Here is a 14,249-nt window from a genome sequence, read left to right on the forward strand (position 1 = left end):
GAAGTAAAAACCAATACACTCGTGTTCATGAACCGAAAAAATAGTTCAACGTGTGCGCAGTAAATTATGTTCTATTGCGCGTAAACATTCTTGGCATAGTTTGCTAAACTTAATTGGTACTTAACTGTTGGCACTACCACAGAAGATCTTTTTGGGAGATTTTCCTTAAAATTCCACGCTTGGTCAGGGGGGTCTTAAGTTTTCCTCTCGTAGTCAATATCCTCTAGGGAAATCTAGCGCTCTTCCGAGTTATATTGAAATATGGCGTGCAGCCTAGTATGGACAATTGGCACAATTGGACATGTTCTCAAGTAAAAACACCGTGGGCCCGCCGCGCCGCGCCGCTTCGCGTTCGCGAGTTGTTCGCTTACATATGATTGTCGCGAATAGGTATAAGTAGGTCTAGGCATAAAATAACGTGTAAATAATTGACGATTCTGTTTTATATTCTGTTTGTGTGATAACTGTTTTATTTCCATTTCGTGTGTTTATGTTTTTACTTTTATATGTTTTACTTCTTTTTTGTGCATAGTTATAAGAATCAATGTCCCACAATAAATATTACCTATTCCCTAACTTTGTAAAATAGCGTAAGCTGATTGGCCAATAAATGGATACTGACTCTGCACAACACACCCACGTGACACAGTGGGCGGGGCGCGGTCGCGCTCTCATATAAATATGACTGCCCAACCTAGCCTCGTCAGTCTTTCTACAACACCTCTACACTTAACATCTTATTAACCCTAAAATAAGTGTTCTTACTAACCCTCACACTAACCCGGTAACATGGTGGTGGTATTTCTGAGGTAATTGGCAGCGGTAGCTTCACTTCGGTCAGCGCGTTCCAGTCTTCGGCGTACGAGCTTCAAGAAAAACAGTCTACGCTCAACAATTATGGTCCTTCGATAGCCGAATAAAGAACAAAGAAACAAGTACGCGCTGAGTGTTGAGAATTTCTCCACTCAGATAGAAGAAAGAACAAAGAAACAAGTACGCGCTGAGTGTTGAGATTTTTCTCCACTCAGATAGAAAAAAGAAGCTTGAAAAACGAACGCGCTGAGCCTTGAAGTACGCTTCGGCTCAGACCCTTACCCAATTACCCCTCCATACCCCACCAAACCGGCTTGCCGGTCGGACCGTGCTGTGTTGTAGGTTTTCCTCCACTCACGCATCCTGGCAACTTTCGTTGCATGTGTCACATGGTGATGCCATCACACTGCTTTCGAACGCTCTAGGCATTGCACTTTGTCATTGCGGGAGATTCAGTGCACCGAGGGATTTACGCTTAGGGGCACTGACGTTGCGCTCTGTGGCGTCAGGGCATAGGTGTTAGGCAGGTAAATTTGTATATAGTTAGGGACCCCCGCGTGTGTGTCAAGAAAGAAGAAGATGTCTACGAAGAGTACGAGAAATCTTCGACCGCGCGCTAAGGGCCCGCCTGCCCCCGCGCCCACAGAGACCCCTACCCCCTCGTCCGGCAAGACCACGTCTACCGAGACACATACATGGAGCAAAGGCTCCACCGGCAACCAAGTGAATAGCGGTGGAGAGATAGACAACAATTCGGTACACTCGAACGCATTCGAAGATACGGTAGTAGAACGCAGTAGGTCGAATACGCTAGTAAATAAAGACCCCGTGGTCGCGCCGCCGCCGCCGCGGGCGCCGTCTGTTCGTGGATCAATCAGAGGTCGCGAATCGGTAAATAGGGATCGTGATAGTCAATTATCGGTGCTCATGGCCGAGCTCGAGGTTCATAAAGCCGCTCTAGTTGTCGCTCAGAAGCAGTCCGATACTGCCAAATTAAAGCTGCAGATCGCCGAATTGGAGGCGAATTCTGACAGAGGCAGTACCGTGGCTGACGAGTCTGAACGGCGTACTAGGAATTGGGTAGGACAACAGTGTAGGCCGCAGGAGCACGACGTCGCGATCGTGAATAGTAAAATTCCCTTGCCGAAGGAGACAGCGCCGCCGCCGCGCGCCGCCGCCATTGAGCGGGGTACTAGTAGGCCGCAACCGCGTTATTTAGAGGTGCCACACGGCAGTTATGCACCTATCTACCATAAGCCGCCCGAGTTACCCTCATTCGGAGGAGATATAACCGAATGGATTTCATTTAGGGCAGAGTTCGAGGACACGTCTCCCATGTTTAGTGCCGTCAATAACGTAAGTCGTATTAGGCGCGCGCTCAAAGGCGAGGCTCGGACCGCCGTAAAATCAATTATGTACACAGTTCAGGACCCGTACGAAATTATGGAGGCGCTAGAACGGCAATTCGGCGACCCGGAGGAAATAGTGTTAACGGAGTTGCATAATATAAAACGTATGCCGCGCTTGTCAGAAGACAACGCGAACATAGCTTCCTTCGCCGCACATATTGCGAATGCCGTCGCAACCATACGTTCGCTGCGACAAGAGCAGTACCTACACGCGCCTGAACTTGTAAACAAAATCGTGGACAAACTCAATCTGATTGTGCGTTACGAATGGGCAAAATATAGGCAGTCTAATAGTCAAACTCCCGGTCTAGTTGCATTATCGGAGTTTTTGAACGAAATTAGCACTGCAGCCAAACGCATCAACCGACATAGGCCAGCTACATCGCGCTATACCGTAAATGCGGCGTCTTTTGAGCGCGGATCTAAGCGATCGAGTCGAACTCTCCCTAATAGGTCTCGCGCCCCCGTGTCTACCCGCGATAGTAGTAGTAGTAGTGGCTCGGAGTCAGATATTCACGAAACTCATACACGCGAAGATGAGTACAAACCTAAAAATAAAAAGTATACTACCGTCGCGCTCGCGAAACATCGCGATAGTAGTCAAACCACACCGTCCGAACCTAGACTCCGCCAGGAATTGTCCGAATCTACTCCGCCGCGCAATACGTGCCCTATTTGTGAAAAGGAACATACAGTAGACACGTGCGCACAGTTTACGGCGGCAGCAATTCCTGAAAGATGGGAGCTAGTGAAGGAAGCGAGGCTGTGTTTTAATTGTTTAAAATCTGCGCATCATAAACTATTTAAATGTAAATACGTTGCGTGTGGCGTCGGCCAATGCGAGGCAGGCCACCATAAGTTATTACACGGGTTGAACGCGGCCGCGTCCGCGAACGGTAATAACACAACGAGCGCAGTAAATACAATTTCTTTCGCGTCGAATAAGCCCGCAGTAATATCAAGCGTTGGCAGTGGTGCAGGCAATACGTCTTTCGCGTGGGGGAGCGAAAGCTTCCAAGACCCGCTCAAGAACGTGCCCACCACTCCGATATTACCTGCAAAACGGGAAATAGCGTCATTATTCGACCGAAACAAACCCGCTCAAATAGGAGCAACCTCTCGGTGGGTTGTAGAACCCGAACCCAAACGCGATTATAAGCCGCGATCGTCCACACTACGCACGCTCGCGCCCGTCGTCGACAACGCCGCGATACGTCATAAGCGACGACGCGTGTCGAAGTCCGTTCGCCCAAACATGAAAACTAAAAGTAAATTCGAGTACCTACCTGAGGTAAAATGTTTTTCCGAATACACGCATTTAGTTAGGGCCACGGCTAGGGTTCTGGTTGCCGCCGAGGTAAATAATGCCAAGATGCTCTTTAAGAAAATAGACACAGAGATGAACAAAGGGGATTTGATTATTGCGGAAATATCGCTAATCAAACGGAGCCAATATGAAGCCTTTCCAGAAGAGATGGAGTCCCTGGAAGCTGGGCACGCGCTACCGACAAAATCTCCGCTACGAGCGATCGCAGTAAAATTAGATGAATACGGAGTCATCGTGACAGACGTCGGAAGCAAGCAAGTACCCGTCCTGCACGCTAAGGAAGACTTCGCCAAACTGTTGATCCATCATTTTCACACTCTGTGCAACAGCAATCACTCGACATTAATTAGCGAGCTGAAACATAGATATCATATAGTCGGACTGCGCGGTAGTGTTCGTTATAAATCACGTAAGCGCCAATGGTGTCGGACCTGTAGCGGGGCCAACCTCAAGGTTCCCGTGGGCGACTTACCATTAGAAAGGCCTCAAACGAATCCACTAGTATATAACGCGGCAGCTACGGATAAACCCGACTCACACAGCAAGAAACAGAAATTGCACGTAGGCGACAGCGTCACAGTAATCGACTGCTCCGTGCCACAAAGTAAATGGTCTAGAGGCGAAATCGCACAACTCTTTCACGGCCCAGATGGCCACATAAGAGTAGCCATTGTACACACGAGCGCAGGTGACGTCCGCTGCCCAGTTTCCAGGCTTATTCCTACACGCTCCTCTACTATATACGGTGTTGACACACGTGGGGGAGAACTGTCGCGAATAGGTATAAGTAGGTCTAGGCATAAAATAACGTGTAAATAATTGACGATTCTGTTTTATATTCTGTTTGTGTGATAACTGTTTTATTTCCATTTCGTGTGTTTATGTTTTTACTTTTATATGTTTTACTTCTTTTTTGTGCATAGTTATAAGAATCAATGTCCCACAATAAATATTACCTATTCCCTAACTTTGTAAAATAGCGTAAGCTGATTGGCCAATAAATGGATACTGACTCTGCACAACACACCCACGTGACACAGTGGGCGGGGCGCGGTCGCGCTCTCATATAAATATGACTGCCCAACCTAGCCTCGTCAGTCTTTCTACAACACCTCTACACTTAACATCTTATTAACCCTAAAATAAGTGTTCTTACTAACCCTCACACTAACCCGGTAACATGGTGGTGGTATTTCTGAGGTAATTGGCAGCGGTAGCTTCACTTCGGTCAGCGCGTTCCAGTCTTCGGCGTACGAGCTTCAAGAAAAACAGTCTACGCTCAACAATGATGCTGCGTCAGCCGACGGAGCCCTTCGCGTTTATGAATAGTACAAAATGAAAAATTTCGTTCAGAACTAAATAAATAAACATCTATGTTGCTATATGGTATATACGGCACTAGGCTGTATACATATATATTACCTAAAATATTAAATGATCTGCCAGAAAATGGAAGGTATAATATTAACTATTTAAATGGTAAACATATAATAAAAGTTATTAAAATGCACTTAATAAAAACTAACGACACAAGCTATGTATGTATACTAAGAATCCTACTTATGATAACATATATTTTTTTTTCTTTTTCCTCTGGAACTCCCCATCGGCACACAAACCTCCACAAGCTTTTGCCTACGATGGGTCTTGTATCAACTTCTAGACTGTAATTTTTGTTTGTTTATTCAATAAAAAAAATAAAAAAATAGTGAGACATATTAATTTTACCTAAAATATTAAATGAGCTTAAGCAATCTACACACAGTCGCTCGATTGCATAGAAATCTGAATTGCAATTGTTGATAACTTTCTCCAGCTTTATGGTGAAGTAATGAGACAAGCTGTCAGGTTGCGTGGGTTTTACTGGTCTATGGACGTTTAATTGGGAATTAAATAATACATGGCATTTTGGAATAAGTGTATAAATTTAATAGAAGTAAGATGGACAAATAATAGTAATAGCCTGAGAGCCTACCGCGACAGTCGTGAAAATGAAAATTGGAATTTTCGTTTATCTGCCTCTCTAAGGACTCCTGCAAATACGAGAGATATTGCTATGTTAAAGAAGGGAATATTTGTGCCATTTTCAACCAAAAGGGTACTTATTGTCGCTTGTCAGTAAGGCGCTATTTCCATATAGCTTCAATTAAAAATCAACCTTATCAACAACCGACCATGTGGTACCTTTTGGTTGAAAACGTCACATTTTAAAAAACCGGACAAGTGCGAGTCGGACTCGCCCACCGAGTGTTCCGTACTTTTTTGTATTTGTTCTTATAGCGGCAATAGAAATACATCATCTGTGAAAATGTCTACTGTCTTAGCTATTTCATGAGATACAGTCTATATAGTCAGCCTGGTGACAGACGGACAGTGGAGTCTTAGTAATAGGGTCCCGTTTTTAGTGTTTTTACCCTTTGGGTACGGAACCCTAAAAAGCGACAACGCCGACGACGGACGTACCGCTACCGCAAGACATATGGACCCCTTATGGCCCTTATTCATAAAACTGCGCATACCCTTCTTAAATTTTGCCATTTAACAAACACTAGTGTGAAAATGACGGATAAGGATAATCATCAAGGGCTTGTTAGACTTGACAGGTGTTTATAAATAACGTCATTAAAGTGTATTTCTATACAATCTTACGCTGCGTCTTACGTAAGCGAACAACTCGCGAACGCGAAGCGAAGCGGCGCGGCGGACCCACGGCGCGGCGTTCGCGTTCGCAACGAGATCGCCCACGTAACGTAGGACACTTCTTAGGTATCAAAGGATTGATTCACCCCGCGACGCATCGCTTCGCTTCGCGGTCGCGTGTTGTTCGCCTACGTAGTACGATACGTTATGGCTTTATTCATAAACGTTTGTCAAATCTAACAAATCGTTGATAATCGTTTGTTTGACTAAAGACAAAATTTAACAGAGGTTTATAAAAGTTTTCATGAATACGGGGGTTAATTTACAAACACACTTTAAATCTTTACTGACAGTTCTTCTAATTACCGCGCAAACTGGTTTTGCATTTGTGGCGATAAACAATCTGCTAACGAATATATGAAGCGTGCAAACTAACCTCATTCACGATGCAAAAAAAACTGTCATGTTTTTAATTTACTTAGCGTAAGTATTTGATGTCTGGTTTAGCCACTTTCTATGGTAGGGGTTTCTTGACTGGTTGTCAAAGAAAAAAGTGACATGTTTTTCGCACTCTCTAACTGTCATATTCTTATTGACGCTAAAAATATTTTGATACTTTAAATTATTTATTTATTTATACTCATATTATTATTCGTTAATGTACATCGAATACGATAACTTATATCTTATTTAGTACAAAGATAGAATAAACTAATAATGAAATGTATTCGGTTGAATAGAGAATTATCATGAAATTAATAAAAACGTTAAAACTAGACTAGGTGTGGTAGTAATTAAATTAGGCAATTATTGTGTACATAACCAATTATGCAAAGCACTCTTTAATAAGCCGTAATTAATCAATTATTATGTATTTATGCCTAGTCAGTAAGCAAAGTTAACGTAAAAATCCTATAAAAATTGTAATTTAGATAATAGGTAGCTATAGCATTGTGCACGATTTGCGATGATATTAAAACTTAAGTTTACTTAATTGATTAATCAGAATTCATACGATCATTTTTGACAAATCGTGCGAAGAAACGCGACATAGCCTGTAAATATTTTTTTACCGAGTTATTACGCTAAAACGATGTTCTTTATCAACGTTTAAAATTACATCACTGGACATAAATTTGCGATTTTCTAACGGATAACAGCGCCGGAAGTGCGATTACACCGAGCAGATTCGCGCGCTATTTTTAACCAGGCACGTGGCCGAATGCCAACATATCTGCCATACGTCACTAAAAACCAACCGTCACTGGTAAGTGGCCGTTGCCAATTATTAAAAAAAATATTACCAATTATTTTAGTATCATAAATCGATAACCAGTTAGGGCAGTTAGTTCTGACTTCTGACAAGTTATGGATGGTTTAAGTAATGTATATAGTCAAAAAGACACTTACCTGTGAAGTTTCTCGGAAATGACTTCTCTGTTTTAGACATGCTGCCTTTGGAATGAGTAAGGGATCTGGAAAAAAAACGTTAATGTTAATTATTTAGGCAAAACTATTTAAAATGATTTGAACTAAATGACTAAGCATTAAGTTTCGAACTGAGCCTGACCTGAAGTGATTATATTAATGTATGCAGGACAGATGACCACCGTACGATAACGATAGGCTAAAAATATTATTCACATTCACCGACATGTATCGCAATAAATGCGTTCACTTTCCCTGCAGTAACCTCAATGCGAGAGTTATTTACTCATTAACGATTTGACAATACGACCTACTCGTCAGCTTAACGAGTAAATACTAATTAACCTGACTATAGATGCTTCGAGACATACAAATGTATACGTTTGTCTAGTTTTGACAGTTAAGATTCGGTACTTGTATGTGTGACGAGAAAGTTTAAATGTGACAGCTGATAGGCGAATATCGCGATAATTACAGTCACAGTCATAATCATTTATACATTTTTGAACTTTATTTCGTAGTAACAAAGCGAGAAATGGGTTACTGAATGAATGTAGCATGCGGGTGTGAGGCCGAATGAGCAATTTGCATGTTCCATTTACTGATACATACCTACTACTGAAGCGAGAATGAGAAAATTTCTTGCAAAAATGTAGGCTAGAGAGGACATATTCGGATTGCTTTCAACTATAGTTTGTCAAAGGACTGTCTCATTTCAAACATAGACCGAGAGAATCATACTATTTTTGTCTTACACTAGTACTAGCATACAAAAGAAAAGGTTGAGTATAGTTTTTTTTTGTTCTTATTTACTGCCAATTTGGTTTGACCATATAAATCTTAGTATACTCAAGCACGCTTTGCTTATAGAAACAGGTAGATAGGTAGGTGTTATAATGGTATTGGGATAGGGCGAGCACGAAAGGGGCCCAAGTTCGGAGGGGAACTCAAATCGATTCGATACGGGCATTCGAATTTTACAGTGTCACGGCGTGAAGATATTTAGTAGGTATTACTAAAATTTTCAATTTTTTTCTCGTATTAACATTACATAATACACCGTTAAACGGAGACATCGATTGGCGCCGGTAACGGATTCTCCTTTTACGGTCCAATCAATGCAAAAAATAAAACGTTGCAACGAAATGAATAAATGCTGTCAGTGAATTGACCCACAATGAGGTTAAGAGCAGGAAAAGTCCTTTCTTCGAGGTAGCCGTAAAAAGTAGCAGAAAAAACCTCGCGTGATTTGTGCACAAGCCCTAAAATGGATGTTACGAGCGAGTAAACCCGAGTATAAGTATTTTTTGCTGTTATTTGTGCATTTATTACAATAATATCTTATAGGTATTATGAGAAATACTTTTAGATGCTTGAGAAGAAATTATCAGTAAATAAGGTTTTGGTTTGTTTAAAATTTTACAATTATTTGACACATTGACATGTTGTATTTATAGGTAATCAAAATGTATTTTATACAGACGCAAACTACATACCTATTTATTGTTTTCGAGGAAATACCTTCTAAGTAAAAGTGGTGAATTCAAGTGAAACTAAAGCGCGTATATCGCAAATTCACAATCTATTTCAGTCGCATGCCAAGGTTACATCTTACGTCAAGCCCATCAAATAATCGATCAAACACGGTTTTCGTATTGACACTTTTCGTGTATGGGAAATATTGGGCACCTGGAGGCTTTTTCACGATTATTGTAGCAGCTACGTTGTTTAGTCAATCATGTCATCTATGTGATAAAAAAGTAGCGCTAATGGACAGACAATAATAAACAAAATATATTTCGTTAGTGATTATATTTCGTGCATCTTTGGTTTATAATTTTATAAATTCTCCATAATTTTATTCTGATATCCGTGTATAGAGCTTAGTGTTTAGTACAGTTTATCATTTAAAAAATGATGGATTTTTTTTTAATCGGTGGCGAGACTCAAAACTTAACGTTCCTCAAATGCCTGACACACTTCTGAGAGTAAACAGTAAACACGCTAGTAGCGTGACGATACTTATACATGCAACAGTTCATGAATATTTGCATTTGAATAAATAAATAAATCAATAGTCTTCATTCATTACGATGGTTGGTAGCGTTCTCAAAATACGTGTCGCAGCAAAAACAACACAAGTAACACAACCTTCCTTGAGAACTTCCGCACTTCCTTGCGGCAAACTTTCGAGCTTTTCCGCGTCTCACGCGGTTCAAGATTACCAACAAACCGGTGTTATTTAATATATAGTAACAATGATTCATCAACTTGTAATAATGCGGTATTTTTATTGGGTTAGTCGCATAAATAAAATTATAGATCAGTATTCTGCGTTTTCTTGTTTACTTCACCTATATTACTTACTTTCCATACATTACATGTATTTACCTATAATAGGGCTGAGGTGTACTAAAGGGTAGGAATGAAAATTCATTTGGTTGGTTCTATTTTTTGTGCAATTGAATAAACTAAGTATGTGAGGTGTGCAATAAAGAGTATTGTATTGTAAGTATCACTCATTAATTTCAACACGTCATTTTTGAAACTTAACATTCAATTATGACCAGCAAGTGTGTTTCGCGGTTAAACCACAGATAATTTGGGTTCTTCCCACTAGTTACAACTGGCATATTTTTTTTCCCACCTTTTATTTTATTTCATTTAATGATTGTAAAGTCATGTACATACATTTTATAATTAAGGTGTTACATCAATGAGGGCTAACGCGTATGAATTCGCCGCTAAGGGCGCTAGTGTAGATGGTGGTCTTTTCCATAGTTCGAAATGTCAAATGTCACTTGTCACTTCAGTGACTGACAGCTGTTCTTTAGTCTTTTGGACCACCATCAACAGAGGCGCCAACTGGTGAGCAAAAAAACGATAGCCCTCATTCAGAAAGTCAGTCCATCAAGTCCTGTGAGAACATACAACAATATGTTAGACCGTAATCTGGGCTAAACATTTTTTTTACCCGATAATCAAAACGTTTCGTCACTACATATAATACCACAGAGGTATATCGCATTGTTCCCCTACATTCTTTAAAAGAATAATTTTCACAGAAAAGTGATCATTTTATTATTAATATTACCACACAATAACAATGACGTACATAATGTACGTATGCAAATCCGTTGTATTTAAATTACTTCAGGTCTTCCTGATAGCTTGACATGCCGTGAACTTAAAATACCTACCTACGACTTAATACGAGATATGGAAATATGCCAATAAATTTGACAAGCATCAAGATGGATCCATCGCGTTATGTTCTAAACTTCTAAACTAGGTTGATATGAATTTTTCCCCTCACTAGCTCGGAAAGCCGTCTTTTATCCTTTAAAACAAGCGGGGAAAAACGCATTTTATCCACTAGTGGGGAAAGTAATTTGACCTTGGATGGAGCGTGTTTAAGTAGCTTGATAGATAACAAAACGTAAAACGTTCATAATAATGGTTCGTTAGATATTAATTATCATTAAATAAATGGTTTGAGAATCTAAAAAAAATACCAAATTTAGCTTTATTTAATAATTTTAAGTCATAAACCTTAAAACTCCATAAGAAACGTTACATTTTTTATAATGATGTTAAATATAATTCTGAACGCACAAGTTGAGTCGATGCAATTTCAAAACGCATCGTTGACATTTCATACGTCAGAACAGAAATGTCAACATTGTCAACAAAATTTTTACTGTTCTTCTCACCGACTCACGTAAAAATCAGAATTTCTAGTGTTTTCTGTTATAATATCGTAAAAAAATTAGTGATTCCAGTGATGAAGATGATCTAACGCCTGTGGATGTTGCACTTTCCTCGCTATAGTGAGGGGAAAAGTTTTGTGTTACACACGGGTGCAAATGTATTTTACTTCTCGTGTATTGAAACACTCGCTACGCTCAGGATTCTATTTTAGAACCACTCGCTTCGCTCGTCGTTCAACTATAGAATCCTTTCGCTTGTTCATGTTTCAATTCCACACTCGCGGGTAAAATACAACTTTGCACCCTTGTATAACAAATAACTATTGACGCTTTAGAAAATAATTTAAATAATTCAATGTGAATTTGCGTCTCACATTTTGCTTAATGAGAGAGTGAGTAGCGAGTTGTGAGACGCAAATGACGCAATGCACATTGGACCAGTGTTGGACCAATAAATTGGTGATGTGGAAATACCACCCTTAATTGTTGGTGTTTGGTTCGAATTTCTTCAGGAAATTGGTAGGTTCAAAATAAACATAAGGTTATGAAAATATAATAGCATTATTTTATAACATATTACGAAGTCAAGAGTCGTAACTAATGTATAGTTTGTCAAAGGACTGTCTCAGAAAGACAGAGAGAATCACACCATCTTGGTCTTACACTAGTACTAGCACCCAAAAGAAAAGGATGAGTTAAGTTTTTTTTTTCTTATTTACTGACAATTTGGTTTGACCAACTTTAACTATCGCAACGGATGGATACGACTGGTTAGACAAAAATGAAATTTTCAATAAAAAACCGGCCAAATGGGAGTCGGACTCGCGCACCGAGGGTTCCGTACTTTTTAGTTTTTGTTGTTATAGCGGCAACAGGAATACATCATCTGTGAAAATTTCAACTGTCTAGCTATCACGGTTCATGAGATACAGCCTGGTGACAGACAGACAGACGGACAGCGGAGTCTTAGTAATAGGGTCCCGTTTTCAACCTTTGGGTACGGAACCGTAAAAACTAAACGCAAATCAGTAGGTATTAAGGCTTCTATAGAAGTATAGACCTTACAACAAATGCCATAGGATTAGTAAATCAAAAATTGGTGATTAAATTTTGTATGTGTGGACGATACACGAGATTGACGCCGATTTCATTTCTGATCAAATTGTGATCAAATTGACAATTTGATCGTCCCGTCTGGCCAGCTGTATTTTGCATGAACTTGAATACCATCAATTTTGAATAAATATTATAACGTGACATCGTTCTCGCATTGCAGTCAACAGCAGATTACCGAAGCACCGGCATGGTAATTTTGTAACAATACGCGGCGGCTGCGGCTGCCCGACCGGCCGCTTTAGCAACCTAAAACAACAGCTGTCCACTCCACACACTATTTTATTAATATCTTACGACATGTAACAAATCCCACTTTACCTATCTTACAAACTTGTAATAAATGTCATATTTAATGACACTAACAAAAACTTTCATATCAACTCACCTTAAAACACTACGATAAATTAATGAACACACAACTTTACAACACTTAAAAGCGATCACTCAAATAAATTTCAATATAGCGAAGAACTTAAATTGTGATTATAAAATTAAAACGAAATACGAAAATTCTAGAGCCGAGAAGCACGCACACCCTTCATCGACAAGCGCAGAAACCCGACTGGCGCGACCTCATGTGGCGATTACTAGATAGTTTATTTTCAATTCAATGGTGGGAGCGCTGCGTTCTGTTTCATTTAATGACTGCTATAAAGGTTTATGCCACATTTTCAGCTAATCCGTTTTCGTAATTTCGTTTATACTTAGTCTTTATTTACAATTTACAACTCGCAAGTAAAGTAGTAGACAACCATATTTTTTTAAATAGGTAAACTGCGTGTCAACGTAAATTGTACTTATTGACAGTTAATTTTATAGTTAGTGAAACCCATTTGTCAGTAAGTAAATAAGAACAAAAAAAATCTCATCCTTTTCTTTTGGGTGCTAGTACTAATATAAGACAAATATAGTATGATTCTCTATGTTTAAAATGAAACAGTCCTTTGACAATATATAATTATTTGAAAGTTATGTAGGTACACTGATCACGTTTTATTTAAAAAAAGAGTTTTTTTTCAATGACGATGTGTATGTTTTCTTTTTAATATTAATAGGCCTTCGTAATAAATAAATTTATGTATAATAATATGATTAAAATGTTCTTGTCGTCGTATTGTATAATATTCGTTAATCATCTTGGCGCCATCGCGATGGCTACATCCTTGCTATATCCTTTGGCGGGACGCGCTGTGATTGGCTGACCAATGCCGGGCCTCCACAGACCAAAGACCTTTAACTTTAACTATTTATTAATCTGTGCTTTTACTATAACAAGACCGTGCACTTATGCCAAAAACGGGCCGAGTGAGAGATGATTTAAACGGAGTTTGTCTCTTTCTTTCATATGAAAAATTACAAACTATGCAGCGTGGAAAAAATAATGGGCCCTGGAGGGAAAGAGCCTTAAAAACCTTAAGGGCACTCCACACTCGTGCGCGAATCGCGGCGCAAAGCCGCGAACGCGAGTGTGGAGTCTAGTTCGCTAATCAGCGAAATCGACTCCACACTCGCGTTCGCGACTTCGCGCCGCGTAGTCTGGAGCAGCCTTTAAGTTCGCTCATTTTACTTAAAGGAAACATTCTTGTATTATTAAAAATAAGCAAAACTGCATTTAATTTTTAGCCGGTTCGATTCCCAGAAGAGGAAAGCGAATTAAAAAAAAAACTTTGAATGCAGTTTTGTTTCTTTTCGAAATGAAAATGAAAGAATGTTTCCTTTAAGTAAAATGAGCTAACTAAAGGTTTTAAGGTACTTTACCTCCAGGGCCCATAAATTTTTTGCACACTGTATAATATAAAAGTGTTA

At 39.7% G+C, this 14,249-nt stretch overlaps 1 protein-coding gene across 1 annotated transcript in view; it reads right to left on the minus strand.

Moving 5' to 3' along the window:
* Window positions 1-13,018, minus strand: part of LOC134746803 (sialin) — a 67,795-nt gene extending 54,777 nt beyond the window's left edge. The window contains exons 1-2 of the mRNA XM_063681355.1: window positions 12,829-13,018; window positions 7,600-7,664 (exon numbers count right to left, since the gene is read on the minus strand). Coding sequence (XP_063537425.1) covers window positions 7,600-7,639 — 40 coding nt within the window. The 5' untranslated portion in view covers window positions 7,640-7,664; window positions 12,829-13,018. The remainder of the gene's footprint in view (window positions 1-7,599; window positions 7,665-12,828) is intronic.
* Window positions 13,019-14,249: the final 1,231 nt, after the last annotated feature.

Source organism: Cydia strobilella, chromosome 13, assembly GCF_947568885.1.
Source record: "Cydia strobilella chromosome 13, ilCydStro3.1, whole genome shotgun sequence".
NCBI classification, from domain to species: Eukaryota; Metazoa; Arthropoda; class Insecta; order Lepidoptera; family Tortricidae; genus Cydia; species Cydia strobilella.